Genomic DNA, 17,302 nt, shown 5'->3' on the forward strand with positions numbered 1-17,302 from the left:
CTCCCTGAAGGGTTAACCTCTCCACCAGCAGAAATCCATTAGATTTTAAGAAAATAAATTCACTGGCAGTAAGCCACATTTCTGTTTACATTGCTACTTTAGTCCTTTTAAATTTGAGTGAAACAATCCATATTCAAGCAGCATTCTGAGAAATGAATGGATACTTTCCAATAAGAATATTAGCTGAAGGAAAATATTCTCTTGTCAACGGCCCTGATGGCTTGGTTGGCAGTGTGTAAAGGAGCTACAAGAGCTGCGAGATGCCAGGTTCAATACATGATCTGTTTTGGTCTGTTACAGTTGGAATGTTATAACTGATTCAAAGGCCGTCTTTAAGTTGTGACTTGGACGAGGAACATGAACGATTGTAATGTAAGCAGAAGTGAATAATTTGGGGAGAAGAACAGAAAGAGGGAAAATAAGAAGCAAAAATCCAAACTATTGGCAGAGAATGCAAATATCAGGGCTTAAACAGACTCGGAGCATTTAAATGATCAGAATTGGCCAGTGAAACATGCCAATCGGAATCACAGCTTTTATACGTCAACACCTTCCACAGCTGGTCAGGACATGTACAGACAACGAGCAGAAAGATTGCAAGTAATCTGGACTATGCAGCGATTTCTCTTGCAATTACCCTAAAAAATCCTCTGTTAGAAACATGCAACAATAATGCCAATTCGCTACCTTGATTGTACAGTAAATTAAAAAGTGCCATTTCTCAAAAGGAACAGTATGCAAAGTAAGTGAAGCAGGCTGGTTAAAGGCTGCGCCAAAAGAAGCTAAACCAGCATGCCCAACACGAGATGCTGGTCATTTCCGGTGCAGAGAGTGTGTCAAAACTAGGCCCAGTGTGACCAGCTTCTCGGGCAAATGAGAGCGGCTGCCCATGCAACCACCCACCCACTTTGGCTGCAATTACCCCCAAAAAACTAAAACGACTTTGATCCCTCTAATTAGTTTGAATGATTTTAAGGTGCCAAAAAGAATCTTTTGCTTTCAGATTGCTGCTCTAACTCAAGACAGATGGTCAATCTTGGGAAGCATATCCAGAAACAACATTCACAAAATTTAAAGAAACCCCCCTTAAACACGAGCAGAATATTTTGAAATTTAACAGAATTTAATCGAAGAGCAGCCCTAATTTGTAATTGTCAAAAGCTGACAGCATGTGTGAAATAACAATAGCTGTTTTTCACATTATATAGTACTCCAGCAGGATAAAATAATCCACAAAATGACATTTTACGATTTCAGTCCTTCTCCAGTCTCCGACAATTTAATGCAGGTTATGGCATGGTTGATGCAGGTGAGGTACGAGCATTTAAATGGAGAACTGAAATGGGAGGCTCACATTCATCGATCCACCCCTCTTAATATCAATGACCCTGGCATTTTTGGGAATATTTATCTCTTAAGCAGACAAACAAGCATCAATTAAGAAATGAGATACTCAAAATTACAAAAATAAATCCCTTATTTTTATTATCCATCTCAATTGCTGGGTTCTTTCCAGTTGACGAAAAGCTATACCTGCTTAAATCCTGCCTTTGCTGACCAATTTTGCATGTTCCATTTAAGATCCCATGACAAACTGCACAGTAGGGCACTTGGCTGCTTTCAATCCAGGGCACTCTATTGTGCATCCTCTAATTACAGACCTCATTGTGTAGACTCATTAAATAAATAACCACTGCTCCGTTATTCACTGCCAAAACCCGGAGTTCTGTGCTGCTTAGGTAGGACAGAGTACTCATGGACTAAATTCAGGGATCGTTTTAAAAACAAGAAAGTCTTTCATTCCCCGCCAAATAGCCCCCCCACATTTCCTTGGGGTTCCCTTCTCTTCCAATGCCCCACTCCTAACCTTACTCCGAGAATGAAAACTGGCACCTTACAGTTGAGACCGTTGCCAATGTCACTCAGGATCCAGCTGCTTGTGTCTGGGGATGAGGCAAGTACACAAAGCTCACTCTCTAATCTTCTAATCCTTCCCTTTGGGGGAAGTTCGTGTTTACTTGCTTTCTGTCGCAACAGCACAGCCAAGATAATTGGTCTAACCCCTGTATCCTACTACCGTTGCATAGCACCAGCATCCCACAGGGAAAGGATGGCTTATGTTAAAACAAGTATTAAATTGAGAGTTTACACAAATACATTTATACCACCAATGCTTCAACAGCAGTCATGTGCTGATAGGGCCTCTCCTATTGGACTGTGGAGTCCATAGGCATACAGTGAACAAGATGAAGAAATCTTCACAACGTTCTGAAAGAATTAGTGAGGAAATGAGGACTCTTATTGCATCGAGTGAACCACCTGTACATTCCATTTGTAACTAATCAGATTTAACCTCAAAGCAAAAATGGGAACTACGTGCCATTTTATTTTAGATGCCACTACTGAAAAAATGCAGCCTTTTCGTAGTTCTTTAAAAACACACTCTGCATTCTATGCTTCTTTCAAATGCTTATTTTATATCCTCTAAGAATTAACTTGCAAAATTTGTTCAAGAATTGTTATGGGCCAGGGTTTAGAGACCCCAAAGTGTATCATGGGTTCACCTGACACACAACTTTTAATAGATTGTGGTATGGGGAGCACACGGCCCAGTCTACAGGTGGTACAGCAGAAATTGAAACGTTTTTTTTTATTATTTTAAATAAATTTAGAATATCCAATTCATTTTTTCCAATTAAGGGGCAATTTAGTGTGGCCAATCCACCTAACCTGCACATCTTTGCGTTGTGGGGGTGAAACCCACGCAGGCACGGGGAGAATGTGCAAACTCCACACGGACAGTGACCCAGAGCCAGGATTCGAACCCGGGTCCTCAGCGCCGTAGGCAGCAATGCTAACCACTGTGCCACCGTGCCGCCCCGAAAAGTATTTTTTAAAGCAAAATAATGTTTATTCTAGGAACTCAAGTTAACCTTTTTAAAACATAGAGTGAACATCATAGCTACCATCAATTCAAATACAACCCCCAAAGAATACAACACTAAGTAATCCTTCATAACTTCCCAAACAACATCCAGAAGAAAAAAGAAACACCTTTTAACAGAAGCACATTAGGTTTACATTCACGACTGAAAACATTTATAATTCTGAATTCACCAAATGATCAAGAGATAGTCTTTGCATGGCAGAGGGAACAGCAGTACACCTGCTTGGCCTGGCTTCAGCTCCAGCTCTGAAAACAAAACTAAAACACACCCTGCAGCAAGCAGCCTAAAACGAAAGTAAAAAGCTGACAGACAGCCCAGCTCCACCCACACTCTGACATCACTGATAAACACCCATTTCTTAAAGATACTCTTACATGACAAAATCTAGAGAATGTGTTCAGTTATGCTGTGTAAAACCAGTTCCTGGTTCATGAGCAAAACTTGCCCCAGCCAAGTCGATCAGACACAAGATCGGTACATGTGTTGACACCCACATGTTATATTAGCTGAAGGAATCAGATGCACGATAGCAACAAAAATGTGGTCTTACCATTATAATCAATAAATTCTATGCATTTCTCGATGAAGATAGGAATAGGCTTCTCCACTGTCACTACTGAAGTCAGAGGCACTCCAAAATAATTGCTTTCCCAAGTACTCTTTGAAATGGAAGGTCGAGGTTTGGGCTTGGGCTTCTGTGAATGAAGAAAATATGCAGAAGATTTAATAACGTATAAATCTATATTCATAGCACACTTACCAAGACAGTATTGAGGACTGATAAATTCTCAGATTAAAATTCAGGAATTTGACTGCGGAACAGGACAAAGTCACGTTCGCTCATGTTCGAGATCCATCATAGCTTTCTATCATGTGAGATGAATAACTAATATATTTAGGATTTTGGTCAATAACGGCAGTCTGCATTAGAACACAGACTATAGTTCATATAGTTTCCATTGGCTGTAAGTGCTTTGAGATGGCCCCAGGTTGTTAAAGACACAATGTAAACACAAGTCTTGCTTTCAGTTTAGCAAATAAGATATTCACTGCAATGCAGCATCTTTTTTTCTCTTCTGATCCACCTCAACCACCTTGTTAAAACGTCAACACTTCAACAAACTGACTCAAGAGACCTTCTCATCACACTATTGCAGATTAAACATGACTCATAATTAGGTGGGCTGCAACAATCGTCGAATGCAAAGGCAAACTGAACATAACATTGTGAATCAGAGTTATAGTCAAGTTTTATAAAGCTCTGGTTAAGCCACAATTGGAATATTGCTCCAGATCTCTTCACCACACCAGGGAGAATGCAAGGGTCATTGAGAGGGTGGATAGATTTGCCAGAATGGTTTCAAGGAGAGGAGTTTTAGTTACAAGGTTAGGTTGAACAAGCTGGAGTTGTTCCTGGAGCAAAAGGAGGTGATGGGGAAAGTCAAAGAACTTTCCAGATTATGGCAGGTTTAGACAAGATTATGGCAGATTTAGATAAGGTAGACAAAGAAAAGCTTTTTCCACTTGCTGATGGTACAAGGACATGGGAACACAGATTGAGCATAGATTTGGGCAAGAGATATAGTGGAGGGGGTGGTATGAAGAAAATCTTTTTTTTTAAAAAACTCAGCAAGTGGTCATGACCTAGAACTTGCTGACAAGGGTGGTGGAAGCAGGGACAACTAATGACTTCAAAAGGAAATGGATGGGCACTTGAGGTGAATAAACGTGCAGAACTGCAGGGATAGAGTGGGAGAATAGGACTGATTGGATTGCCTATAGGGAGCTGGCATGGACTTGATGGGCCAAATAGCCGCCAGTGTTGTATTGGCTCTAGGGTTCTGTAGAATCCATGTTTAGACAGCGGTAACATGCTTCACACTAACATGAGTTTATGAACACAAAGAATGGTTCAGGACCAGTTGAAACTTTTAACAGGACACAAGATTTCTAAAACGTCAGCCGTAGGTTTTTTTCCCCCCATTCTGACACCACCCCGTTTTAGAAAAAAAATAATTCTGGTCACAAAAGTTAGCTTGAGGACGTATCTTGCGAATTCTATGCAAACCTAGATGGAATCTAGTAGAGATAAAGCAGAGGGAAAGTTGCTGCAGTAACCATGGAATCCCAACAATGCAGAAGGAGGCCATTCGATCCATCAAGTCTGCACCGACCCTCTGAAAGAACAGCGACTCCCCCGCAACCCTACCTAACCGTTGGACACGAATGGGTAATTTAGCATGGTCAACCCACCTCACCTGCTCATCTTTGGACTGTGGGAGAAAGCTGGAGCACCGCAGACACGGAGAAAGTACAAACTTCACAGCCACCCAAAGTTGGAATCGAACCCGGGTCCCAGGCACAGCTAGGCAGCAGTGCTAACCACTGTGCAGCCGTGATGTTTTTTCACATGTCTCGCAAGCATAGTATTAGCTAACGTGGCATTGAGCAGTCTTTCCAATTCAGACAGCTTTTGTGTCCATAAACATTAGATTAACAAATGTTGACTGAGGGCAGCACGGTGGCGCAGTGGTTAGCACTGCAGCCTCACGACGCCGAGGTCCTGGGTTCGATCCCGGCTCTGGGTCACTGTCCATGTGAAGTTTGCACATTCTCCCCATGTCTGCGTGGGTTTCGTCCCCACAACCCAAAAAATGTGCAGGGTATGTGGACTGGCGACGCTAAATTGCCCCTTAATTGGAAAAATGAATTAGGTACTCTAAATTTAAATGTTGACTGCAGCACATAAGTTTCGATTGAATTTTGGGCTAGAGCAAAAGAGACAGCGTGACCTGACAAACTGCACCATTTTACAGGGCAAAGGAACATCAAACTTGCATTCGTTTCAAGTGCTAAGAGCAATATGTAAATTTGTAGAGGCGCAATTTTGCAAATGTCAGCTCAAGATTATTTCCAAAAAACTAATCCATTAGAATCAGAACAATTTAACAGGAGATCCATCTGAACAGCCGACTGACAAGCTGTGATTGATCATGTCAATAACTTTTGTTATTGGCTGCTGAACAGCACAGCACTCTGCTTATATCGGAGAAGCACAGATATTAGTTTTAAAAATTATAACTACAATTTGGTTTTAGGCCAATCTTGTACATTACATTTAATCGCAGAGAAGATTGAGTGCAATAGTTAAGCATTTACAAAGTGACCTGGAGACTGATGCTGGAATTGTGAAATTGGTTTTGTGCATTACTATGGTTATTTGCTGAAGGAGCATTAGCCAAAGATAGTTCAGATCCACCTTATCGAACATTAGAAGTATGGCATTACACTGGTTAAAATAGTAGCTATGTTCGCAAAAAGCTGCCTCTTTCCATTTCAGCAGCTGAAATGTTCAACCAAAAATTTAAAACGTTACTCTTTAATTAAAAAGAAAGTCCAACATTCATCTTCCTCAGTGTCTAAATAATGCATAACGATATTCTTAAGTCAATTCTTACAGGATACCATTAGACATTCAAGCCAATCCCCTCTGACGCATAGAATAGAATCCGTAAAGTGCAGAAGGAGGCCATTCGGCCCATGAAGTCTGCACCAACCCACTAAAAGAGTACCCTACCGAGGCCCATGCCCCCATCCTATCCCCATGGCCCCCATCCTATCCCCATAATCCCCACCTAACGTTTTGTACACTAAGTGACAATTTAGCATGGCCAATGCAACTAACCTGCACATCTTTACACTGTGGGAGGAAACCCATGCAGACACGGGGAGAACGTACAAACTCCACACAGTCACCCGAGGCTGGAATTGAAACTGGGTCCCTGGCGCTGTGATGCAGCAGTGCTAACCATTGTGCCATTGTGCCGCCCTGTGCCTCGTAACGCACGAGTAATCGAGACCAAGCACAGTTTAAGTGAAGTAGGCTTAGTGGTTTGGGATATTAGACTTGCACAGTACACAAGAGGAAAATAGAAATGTTGGTAAAGAGACCTAGTCGGAGTTTTTATACCTTCACTTTTAAAGATGTGTAATTTAACAACAGCTTGTATTTATATAGCACCTTTAACTTAATAAAAATGCTTACGAGAAATATCAAACCAACTATGACACAGTCGCATAAGGAGCCATGAGGACAGATGATCCAAAGCTTGGTGAAAGAGGTAGGTTTTAAGGAATGTCCTGAAGGGGGGAGGGGTTTAGAGAACAAATTCTGGACCTCAGGGCCTTGGTTGACAGGGTCACCGCCACCAATGGTAAAATAAAGAAAATAGTGTTCCAGAAGCTGGAATTGTAGGAGCGCAGCTATCCCCTAGGTTTGTAGGGCCAGTTGAGTTTGGAGAGATAGGGTGGGCTAATAGCAGAGAGAGCTGAAATCAAGGATGAGAAGTTTGAAATTCAGGCATTGCTTAACTGGAAGCCAACTTAAGTCAGTAAGCACAGGGGTAACATGCTAATGGGGTCTGGGTGTGAATTGAGACATAGACAGCAGTCCAGGATGATTTCAAGTTTCCAGAGAAATGGAAGGCCGGCTAAGAGTACATTGGAATAGTTAACGCAAAGAGGGATGAAGCTACTCGTTTTGCATGAAAGGATTTTGCTAGATTACTTCAACAACCAGCAATTATTTCTTCTGTGCAAGTGGTATAGAAAATTTAAACCAATTAATTTCATGCAAGAGGTGCTTATAGTTTCACTACAAATGGCAGACCGAAGTAGCATCCCTTGTCCTTGCCAGTTATCTCTGAGCAACTGAGGTGAACTACAGTTGAATAGCAACTAGATTTAGCTTAATTACATTTCGAGCTGAGGAGATATTTATACAGAACTTTGCCTGAGATGATGAAGTAACATAGGGTAAATTCCAACATAGGGTAAATTCCACAACAGATTGTACATGACCTTTGGAAGGAGTGGAGCTTACAGGCTGTAAGGCTTTTCCTCATTCCACGCTTAATATTTTTTAAGGGTTACATGAATCATAAAATTTACAGTGCATGAGGCGGCCATTTGGCCCATCAAGTCTGCATCAGTCCTTGGAAAGAGCACCCTACTTAAGCCCACGCCTCCACCTTATCCCCGCAACCCCACCTAACAATAAGGGCAAATTAGCATGGCCAATCCACCCACCCTGCACTTCTTTGGACAGTGGGAGGAAACGGAACACCCGGGGAAAACCCACGCAGACACGGGGAGAAAGTGCAAACTCTACACAGTCACCAGAGGCTGAAATTGAACCTAGGCCCTGGAGCTGCGAAGCAGCAGGGCTAACCACTGTGCCACGTGTATGGATTTGAGCAACAGTTAATCTCATATTCAATACTTCCTGGAAGAGCTAAAAGTACATGTACATTTTAACCAAAGTTAACTATCTTTGCACAAAGTGAAATCACATTAGTGCTCGGAAACTAGCTCAGAGGAGCTAGGACATTAATACACACCATTGAAACAAGCAATGACGATATGCCCAGATGTAAATTCATCTTCTTCACACTACAATCATTAGAACTCTTCCAGTCAATGCACAATGCGGTCACTATTTACTCGAGGAATGCTCAATAACCCTTTCAGACAGAAGAAACAGAACATGAATGGATGCTAAATCTGAACATAAACATCACTACTATAATTGGACATTACCACTTAACATCTGAAGTGTGCGAGGCAATACTCTCGTCAACACTCTAGTTGTGATAAATTCATATTGCTGAAGGATGTTTCAGAAATATACACAAAGTAGCTCAGTGAATCCTGTCTCAATGTGATGTCAGATAGAACTGAACTTGTGTCTCACCCGTCCCAAAATACCATTACCAAGGAGCTTTAAAATACACTGATATTTCACACTATCTTTTAATTTTCAGAATTCCTCACTATTCACGAGAAAGTAGACCTTCAGCAAAGGAGAAATATGACATTTATCAAATCCACGCATTCCTATAAAACCACAACTACAATCTACATCATGAAATGTAGCTCCATCTTTTACTTATGATCCTCTCTAAAATATTACTCGATTAAACAAGTATTTCTCAGATAATTTTGGAGATCATTTCTGCAAACATCCATTTCCAACAGCAAAATATCCTGCCTTGACTCACCTTTCAAAAGCCCAAAGTCAACTTTTTCCGTTTATCATGGTTTCAGTATTACGAAAATCTACGAGGCCTGGTTAACATTACTGCCATGATAATTTATTACTACAGAAATTGCGACTTGCCAATGCAAAACTATGCTAATCCACCACAAAGTTGAAATCTGGAAATTCTTGAGCATAATTGGCCAGCAAGGTATGCAGGGACAGTGAAGAGAGTTCATGAAGCAGAAGGAGAAAAACTGCAATTTGCTGAGCACTCCCTGCGGTAGTCAAGCACAGGACCAAGTTTTGTAATGAAGCATTCTGCCAAATGATTTTCAGTCTGCTCAGGGAACCATCTGACAGGGGCCATCTCCCCCTTTTCCCCGCAAGGCCTCGAGGGGATTACTTGCGGACCACAGGCTAATGAACGATGTTGCTCTGTACAAACTTTTCCAGAAACAACAGGTGGTGCAGCACTGTCCAACTGAATTCCACAACATCATGGTCAGAACCATCAAACACAACATCAAGGACAGATAGAACCTCATCATGCAGTGGCACTTGGTGTTTACATGCCAAGGATCGACACGGCTTGATACAGCTGCACACAAAGGTGGCCATCAGGAGACACGGGTGACATTGGACACATTTTCTCCCTTCGTGTCTAGAGCTTTGAACATCACATTCTTGCAGACACGGTCCATTTTAACCTCCAGAGAAGATGGCTCAGCGACGACCCTGGCACGGTCTGGACCAGACCTGCGCCTTGTAGAAAAACACAGAACACCTCACACCTCAGGTTCTTACCCACAATGAAGCAAGAGCAACACTTCCACATGCCCAGGTTGTTTCACTATGGCCACATGCTTCTTTCAGTTACCGTGGCCCCTCTGAACCAGGTTCTCAGCACTTCAGGTAGTTTGAAGGTGAAGGGGACAAAGGATCAGTTGGCCTGGCTGTCAAAGAATAGGGCCTCACCCCTGATAATTTACTTTGGGTTACAAGGCCAGTTTGAATTGGTTAACAGTGCTCATCCTCCTGCAGGCTGACAGCAGATCCAAACAGACAATGTCACGGATGTTTGTTTTTAATTTGTTCACAGGATGTGAGCATCACTAGCTAGGCCAGCAGTTATTATTTTTTTTTTTTTTTAAATTGCCCATCCCTAATTGCCCTTGAGAAGGTGATGGTGATCTGCCTTCTGGAACCACTGTAGTCCATGTGGTGTAGGTACATCCGAAGCATTGTTAGGGAGTGTGTTTCAGGATTTAGACCCAGTGACAGAGAAGGAACAGTGATATATTTCCAAGTCAGGATGGTGAGTGACTTGGAGGTAAAATTGTAGGTGGTGATCATCCCATCTGCTGCCCTTGTCTAGGTAGAAGAGATTGCGGGTTTGGATGGAGCCTTAGTGAGTTGCTGCAGTGCATCTTGTAGATGGTACTCTCTTCTGCCACTGATGTTCGTGGTGGATGGAATGAATGTTGAAAATGGTGGAAGGGGCGCCAATCAAGCAGACTGCTTTGTCCTCCATGGCGTCGAGCTTGGAGTGTTGTTGAAGCTGCATTCACCCAGGCAAGCGGAGAGTATTCAATCACCCTCCTGACTTGTGTCCTGTAGATGGTACACAGGCTTTGCAGAGACAGGAGGAGACTTACTTCATAGATTTTATAGAATTCACAGTGCAGGAGGCCATTCTTCCCATCGAGTCTGCGCCAGCTCTTGGAAAGAGCACCCTACCCAAGCCCATACCTCCACCCAATCCCCATAACCCAACCTAACACTAAGGGCAATTTGGACCCCAAGGGCAATTTAGGATGGCCAATCCACCTAACCTGCACATCTTTGGACTGTGGGAGGAAACCGGAGCACCCGGAAGAAACCCACGCACACACAGGGAGAAAGTGCAGACTCCGCACAGACAGTGACCCAAGCCGGGAATCAAACCTGTGACCCTGGAGCTGTGAAGCATTTGTGCTAACCACTATGTTATCGCGCTACCCGCTAAATTCCCAGCCTCTGACCAGCTCTTGTAGCCACAGTATTTATACTGCGGGTCCAGTTAGGTTTCTGGTCAATGGTAACCCCCAGGATGTTGATAGTAGGAAGTTAGACAAAGGAGTACCGGTGGACGAGATCTATTTGGATTTCAAGAAAGACACTAAATAAGATAAGAGCCCATGGTGTTAGGGGCTGGCATGGATAGAGGATTGGCTGACTGCAGAAGGCAGAAAGTGGGTATAAAGGGGTCCTTTCCAAGATGGCAGCCAGTGACTAGTTGTGTTCCGCCGGGATCAGTGTTGGGACCACAGTTATTCACGATATACATTAACGATCTGGAAGAAGGAACTGAGGGCATCGTTGCTACTTTTGCAGGCGATACAAAGATATGCAGAGGGACAGGTTACGTTGAGGGAGCAGGGAGGCTGCAGAAGGACCTGGACCGGGCGAAGAGAGTGGGCAAAGAAGTGGCAGATTGAATACAATTTGGAAAAGTGTGAGGTTATCTACTTTGGTAGGAAGAACAGAGACATAGACTATTTTTTAAATGGGAAAAGGCTTCTGAAATCTGACACACAAAGGGACTGAGGAGTCCTAGTTCAGGATTCTCTTATGGTTGATATACCGGTTCAGTTGGCAGTTAGGAAGGTAAGGTCAATGTTGGTATTCATGTCGAGAGGGCTAGAATACAAGAGCAGGGATGTATTGTTGAGGCTCTGGTCCGACCTCATTTGAAGTATTGTGTGCCGTTTTGGGCCCCATATCTAAGGAAGGATACGGGTAAGGAAGGCAGATTTCCTTCCCCCAAAGTACATTAGTGAACCAGATGGGTTTTTACAACAATCAACAATGGTTTCATGGTCATTATTACTGAGACTAGCTTTTTAATGGCCACGTTTGCTACCAACAGCCTGCATACTAAGCTGTACGGCTTTACTCTGTGACATCATTGTGAGTGACGGAGTAGGCAGCGGCCAGAAGCCGAGATGTTGATTGATTATTAAAGGCAGTGATTTAAAAAGCCTCACTGTTTCCTAAGTCAGTGGAGCAGCGGGGGAAATGGAGCTGCGGATCTGGATGGGGAGGGCAAGGGAGGCTGCTGATCACCCGGGTGTGGATGCAGTTCTGGATCACAATCTCTGTATCCTGCATTTGCAGCTCCAGGGCCTCTTCCTGGTGAAGCAGCTGCCGGAGTGGAAGACTCAACCGTGGGGAGTCCATACTTCAACTTCACGCCCACTGTGGGCCTCAGACTGGGTGAACAGCTTCAAGATACGAATAAGATCCAACCAGCATCATGCCTCCTGCAGTGTGGTCACTGGTCTTTATACTCATGTGCGGACACGTATGCACACGCAGATGGATATCGATGGCCATCTTGCATGGATAGGAGATGCAATGCTTTTTAATTCCAGATTAATTAACCAAATTTAACTTTCAGCAGCTGCTGAGGTGGGATTTGAACCAGTATTCCCAGAGCATTAGCCTGGGATTCTGGATTTTTAGGCCAGTGACATTACAACTATGCCATCACCTTGCCCAATGTACAGGAAGAGTACCTCATTGACAGAAACTTGATACAAGCACAATGGGTAGCCTGACTGGTGGTGAGAAGGGCACTCACCCTTCAGATCCTTCCTGCACGCCTGGAGTCTCACTACCTCTGTACTCTGCCCTCAAGGTGGGGAAGAGCCAGTCACCCACCTCCTGCCGCAGCATTCCTCTACAAAAGGAGGTCTACAAAAAGATCCAGTGTTTTTGTCAAGGTTCAACCAGGACTTTGCTCTGCATGCTGATCTCAGGAGGATAGACTGAGATGAACATCAACTACTGCTGGAGAAGCATCAACTTGGCGAAAGATGGGCAGCACTGTGACGCAGTGGTGAGCACTGCTGCCTCACTGCACCGTCAACCCGGGTTCGATCCCAGCCCTGGATCACCGTCCATGTGGAGTTTGCACATTTTCCCCGTGTCTGTGTAGTTGGAATGGCCATGCTAAATTGCCCCATAATTGGAAAAGTGTAAACAAAAAGCTTGGTGAAAGATGCGCTTACAGCTCAATGGGTAAAGACCACCATTTAAAGCCTTCCTGGCATACTACACCAAGGTGCTGGAAACTGTAAAACCCCTTCGGTTGCAAGTTCGATGTGAAACAAATATTGTAGATGTAAGCTGCAACTGTAAGTGTAAGGTACCTCAGGGTGCCACATACTGCACTAAAGAAACTAATCTGGCCTGCATTTTGATCAACAGTCAGAACTATTACGCAATGTACTTTATAAATTTGATGAAGCTTATTTTTGGGAAAAAATAAGTTTGGAATTACAGCATAGAATAGAATTTCAAAATAAATCTAGCATAACATTCTTCGAGATATTGTTGAACATTCAGCACATATCATCTCCAATTAACAATTCTGATAGTTCATCTCTCTCACATAGGATCACAGAATAGTATCATAGAATCCTTACAGTGCAGGAGGCCGTTCGACCTATCAAGTCTGCACCTGCCCTTGAAAAGAGCACCATACTTCAGCCCACAACTCCACCCTATCCTAGTAACCCTACCTAATGTCTTAGACACCCAGGGGCAATTTAGCATGGCCAATCCACCTAACCTGCACATCTTTGAACTGAGAGAGGAAACCAGAGCACCCAGAGGAAACCCATACAGACACGGGGAGAACAGACTTTGATTTGGTTTGATTTATTGTCACATGTATTAGTATACAGTGAAAAGTATTGTTTCTTGCATGCTGTACAAACAATGCATACCATACATAAGGAAGGAAGGAAAGACTGCAGAATATAATTTACAGTTATAGCAAGGTGTAGAGAAAAGACTAACGTAAGGGGCAGCAGGGTAGCATGGTGGTTAGCATAAATGCTTCACAGCTCCAGGGTCCCAGGTTTGATTCCCGGCTGGGTCACTGTCTGTGTGGAGTCTGCACGTCCTCCCCCTGTGTGCGTGGGTTTCCTCCGGGTGCTCCGGATTCCTCCCACAGTCCAAAGATGTGCGGGCTAGGTGGATTGGCCATGCTAAATTGCCCGTAGTGTCCTAATAAAAGTAAGGTTAAGGGGGGGTTGTTGGGTTACGGGTAGAGGGTGGATACGTGGGTTTGAGTAGGGTGATCATGGCTCGGCACAACATTGAGGGCCGAAGGGCCTGTTCTGTGCTGTACTGTTCTATGTTCTATGTAATACGAGGTAGGTCCATCCAAAAGTCTGATGGCAGCAGGGAAGAGGCTGTTCTTGAGTCGGTTGGTGCGTGACCTCAAACTTTGGTATCTTTTTCCTGACGGAAGGAGGTGGAAGAGAGTATGTCCAGGGTGCGTGGGGTCCTTAATTATGCTGGCTGCCTTTCTGAGGCAGCAGGAATTATAGATAGAGTCAATGGATGGGAGGCTGGTTTGCGTGATGGACTGGGCTACATTCACGACCTTTTGTAGTTTCCTGCAGTCTTGGGTACAGCAGGCTCCATACCAAGCTGTGATACAACCAGAAAGAATGCTTTCTGTGGTGCATCTGTAGAAGTTGGTGAGGGTCGTAGCTGACATGCGAAATTTCCTCAGTCTTCTGAGAAAGTAGTCGTTGGTGGGCTTTCTTAACTAGTGTCGGAATGGGGGGGGGACCAAGACAGGCTGTTGGTACACCTAAAAACATGAAGCTCTCGACCCTTTCTACTTCGTTCACATTGATGTAGGCAGGGGCATGTTCTCCACTACGCTTCCTGAAGTCAATGATAATCTCCTTCGTTTTGTTGACATTGAGGAAGAGATTATTGTCGTCGCACCAGTTCACCAGATTCTCTATCTCGTTCCTATACTCTGTCTCGTCATTCTTTGAGATCCGACCCACTATGGTGGTGTCATCAGCAAATTTGAAAATCGAGTTGATGGGGAATTTGGCCACACAGTCATAGGTGTATAAGGAGTATAGTAGGAGTACATTCACCAGAGGTCGGAATTGAACCCGGGTCCCTGGAGCTGTCAGGCAGCAGTGCTGCCCTATCATAGCACAACTATATTTATGTAGCATCGTTGACATAGTAATATGTCCTAAGGTTTCTTCAAAGGAGCATATTCAAAACAACTCTAATGCGATGCCCGAGGGAGATATTACGCAGATAACAAAAGGTTTTAGCAAAGAAACAAATTTTAAAGGAGATGGGGGGGGAGAAAGCAGGGGTGGGATTACAGAGTTCAGGGTCAAGGCAGTTGAAGGCACACCAATGAAAACTGGTGATGTGCAGGAGGCTCAAAAGTTGGAAAAATGGAGTGACTGGAGGGTTGTATGGTTGAAAGAGGTTACATAGAATATACAACATAAAAACAAGGCCAGAGTTTGGGACATGCGAGGTGGCGCAGGGATTTGTCAATGGGAATGAAATTTTAAAATCACGGGTTTGCAGAACCAGGAGCCAATGTAGGTCAACAAGCACAGGGGTGATAGGGGCAGATTTTTAAATGAGCTTAAGTTTGAGAGGGTGCCGGAGGCTGGCCAGGGCAGCATTGGAGAAACAGACAAAACGTCATCATGATTTTTCCAGTACCCATTTTCTATCTTTGTTTTATCTTATTCCCATGAATCTCTTCCACTCTCACCGGATTCTGCCGATTCATAATGCTGGGTATACGTCCCCATGGGCCAGGAACCCACCACTACCTCATTCAAGTGGCGCAGGTGTGAGTCTAGACAGTGTGTTGCCAGTCTTTCAACAACCAATCCAAATCCAACATGTACCCAATAAATACGGTTTCTAATAAAGCGCAGATGTATTCTGCCTCCTTCCAGCTAACCGCAGAATTTCTGCCACTGATGTAGAAGGATCATGCAAATTGCCTTTTATTGTTAAGGCCCAATCATGACGATATTCTATATATACACGATTTTGAGTCTTCCGAGCCAATAAATTCAGTGGAATGCTGCGTCTAAAATTTTCAGAAAGCAGTTTCATCAATTTAGTTGTTGCGAATTAAGTACTTTGCCATCACATTACTGATGCTGTAATGATTTTAGTCACTAATTCATTAAGATACTAAACGCAGGCAGACATGGTCTCGGCCCCGGGTCACTGTCCGCATGGAGTTTGCACGGTCTCCACGTGTCTGCGTGGGTCTCACCCCCACAACCTAAAGATGTGCAGATAGGTGGATTGGCCATGCTAATTTGCCCCTTATTTGGGGGAAAAAAGAATTGGGTACTCCAATTTCTTTTAAAAAACATTTTTTTAAAACGTTTTTTTTAAAACAAAATATACTAAACGCATCCTGCAAAAGAATACACAAACTCACTTAATGGCATTCAATCATTCTGCAGACAGTATGTAAGAGGTGGCCAGATTCCTCAGTATACCAGGCAGATTACCAACAAAACCAATAACAGCATAGTGGAATGAGTGCCCAAAGCAGACCACAAAAGTATTACATTGGTTCGATAAGATCTTAAAGCCCTAACTACATCACACCTCCTGATGCTTTTAATTAATGCCACTGGGCAAATACTTTGTTTAAAAACAATGTAGACCACTTTAAATGTGAAACTTAAAAATCTCAAATCTTTTTACGGACAAGCAGAAAAGAGCACAAGAACAGGAATGCACACAGGAAAGACAAACGGTGGGGTGAGCATGTGATGTATCAATGAGCTGGGTCACTTCTTAAAGGAAAAAGAAGGAAAACGATGGGCCGTTTTTTGACATAGAGAGGACTGTGTCCGAAAGAAATGCAATAAACAGGTTCACCCATCAAACTTCTTCAATTTCCCCACGCCATCTTCCTCATTACATACACGACTCGTCCAAAGGTGACAGCTCCTCGTGTAGCATGGAATTAACCTTAAGGTTATTCAGTGCTTTATCTTAACATAAACCATTCTCCAGCAGGAAGACGAGATTCTGGACAGTTGAATGATTGGTGACAACGAAAATGGCCATGAATCGAAAGTTCCGTCTGGTCTTTGGAATTCTCTACCCCAGAGGGCTATGAATGCTCAGTTGTCATATATGTTCAAGGCCGAGATCAATAGATTTTTGGACACTTAAGGGATATGGGGATCGGGTGGGAAAGTGGAGTCGAGGTCGAGGATCAGCCATGATTTTACTAAATGGCACAGTAAGCCTAAGGGGCCAGATGGCCACTCCTCCGCCTATTCCTTTTGTTATGGTCATTGCATTTAAAAAACAGGATTTCTAAAATGAAGATAACCCCCACAAACATGTAATCAAAGAGCAATATGCTGAGTGCAGTGTAGCTATTGAGGACATGCCACTAGATGAAAGGAGCCTTTTCTCAATTTCCTGACAGCTAGGGTTTTGT

General features: G+C 43.5%; 1 protein-coding gene across 1 annotated transcript in view; it reads right to left on the bottom strand.

The window, feature by feature from the left end:
* The window catches only part of arhgap35a (Rho GTPase activating protein 35a), a 128,878-nt gene that overhangs the window by 48,233 nt on the left and 63,343 nt on the right, over nt 1–17,302 (bottom strand). Inside the window, exon 4 of the mRNA XM_038786159.1 lies at nt 3,499–3,643. Coding sequence (XP_038642087.1) covers nt 3,499–3,643 — 145 coding nt within the window. The remainder of the gene's footprint in view (nt 1–3,498; nt 3,644–17,302) is intronic.

This window comes from Scyliorhinus canicula, chromosome 27, assembly GCF_902713615.1.
Source record: "Scyliorhinus canicula chromosome 27, sScyCan1.1, whole genome shotgun sequence".
Taxonomy (NCBI): domain Eukaryota; kingdom Metazoa; phylum Chordata; class Chondrichthyes; order Carcharhiniformes; family Scyliorhinidae; genus Scyliorhinus; species Scyliorhinus canicula.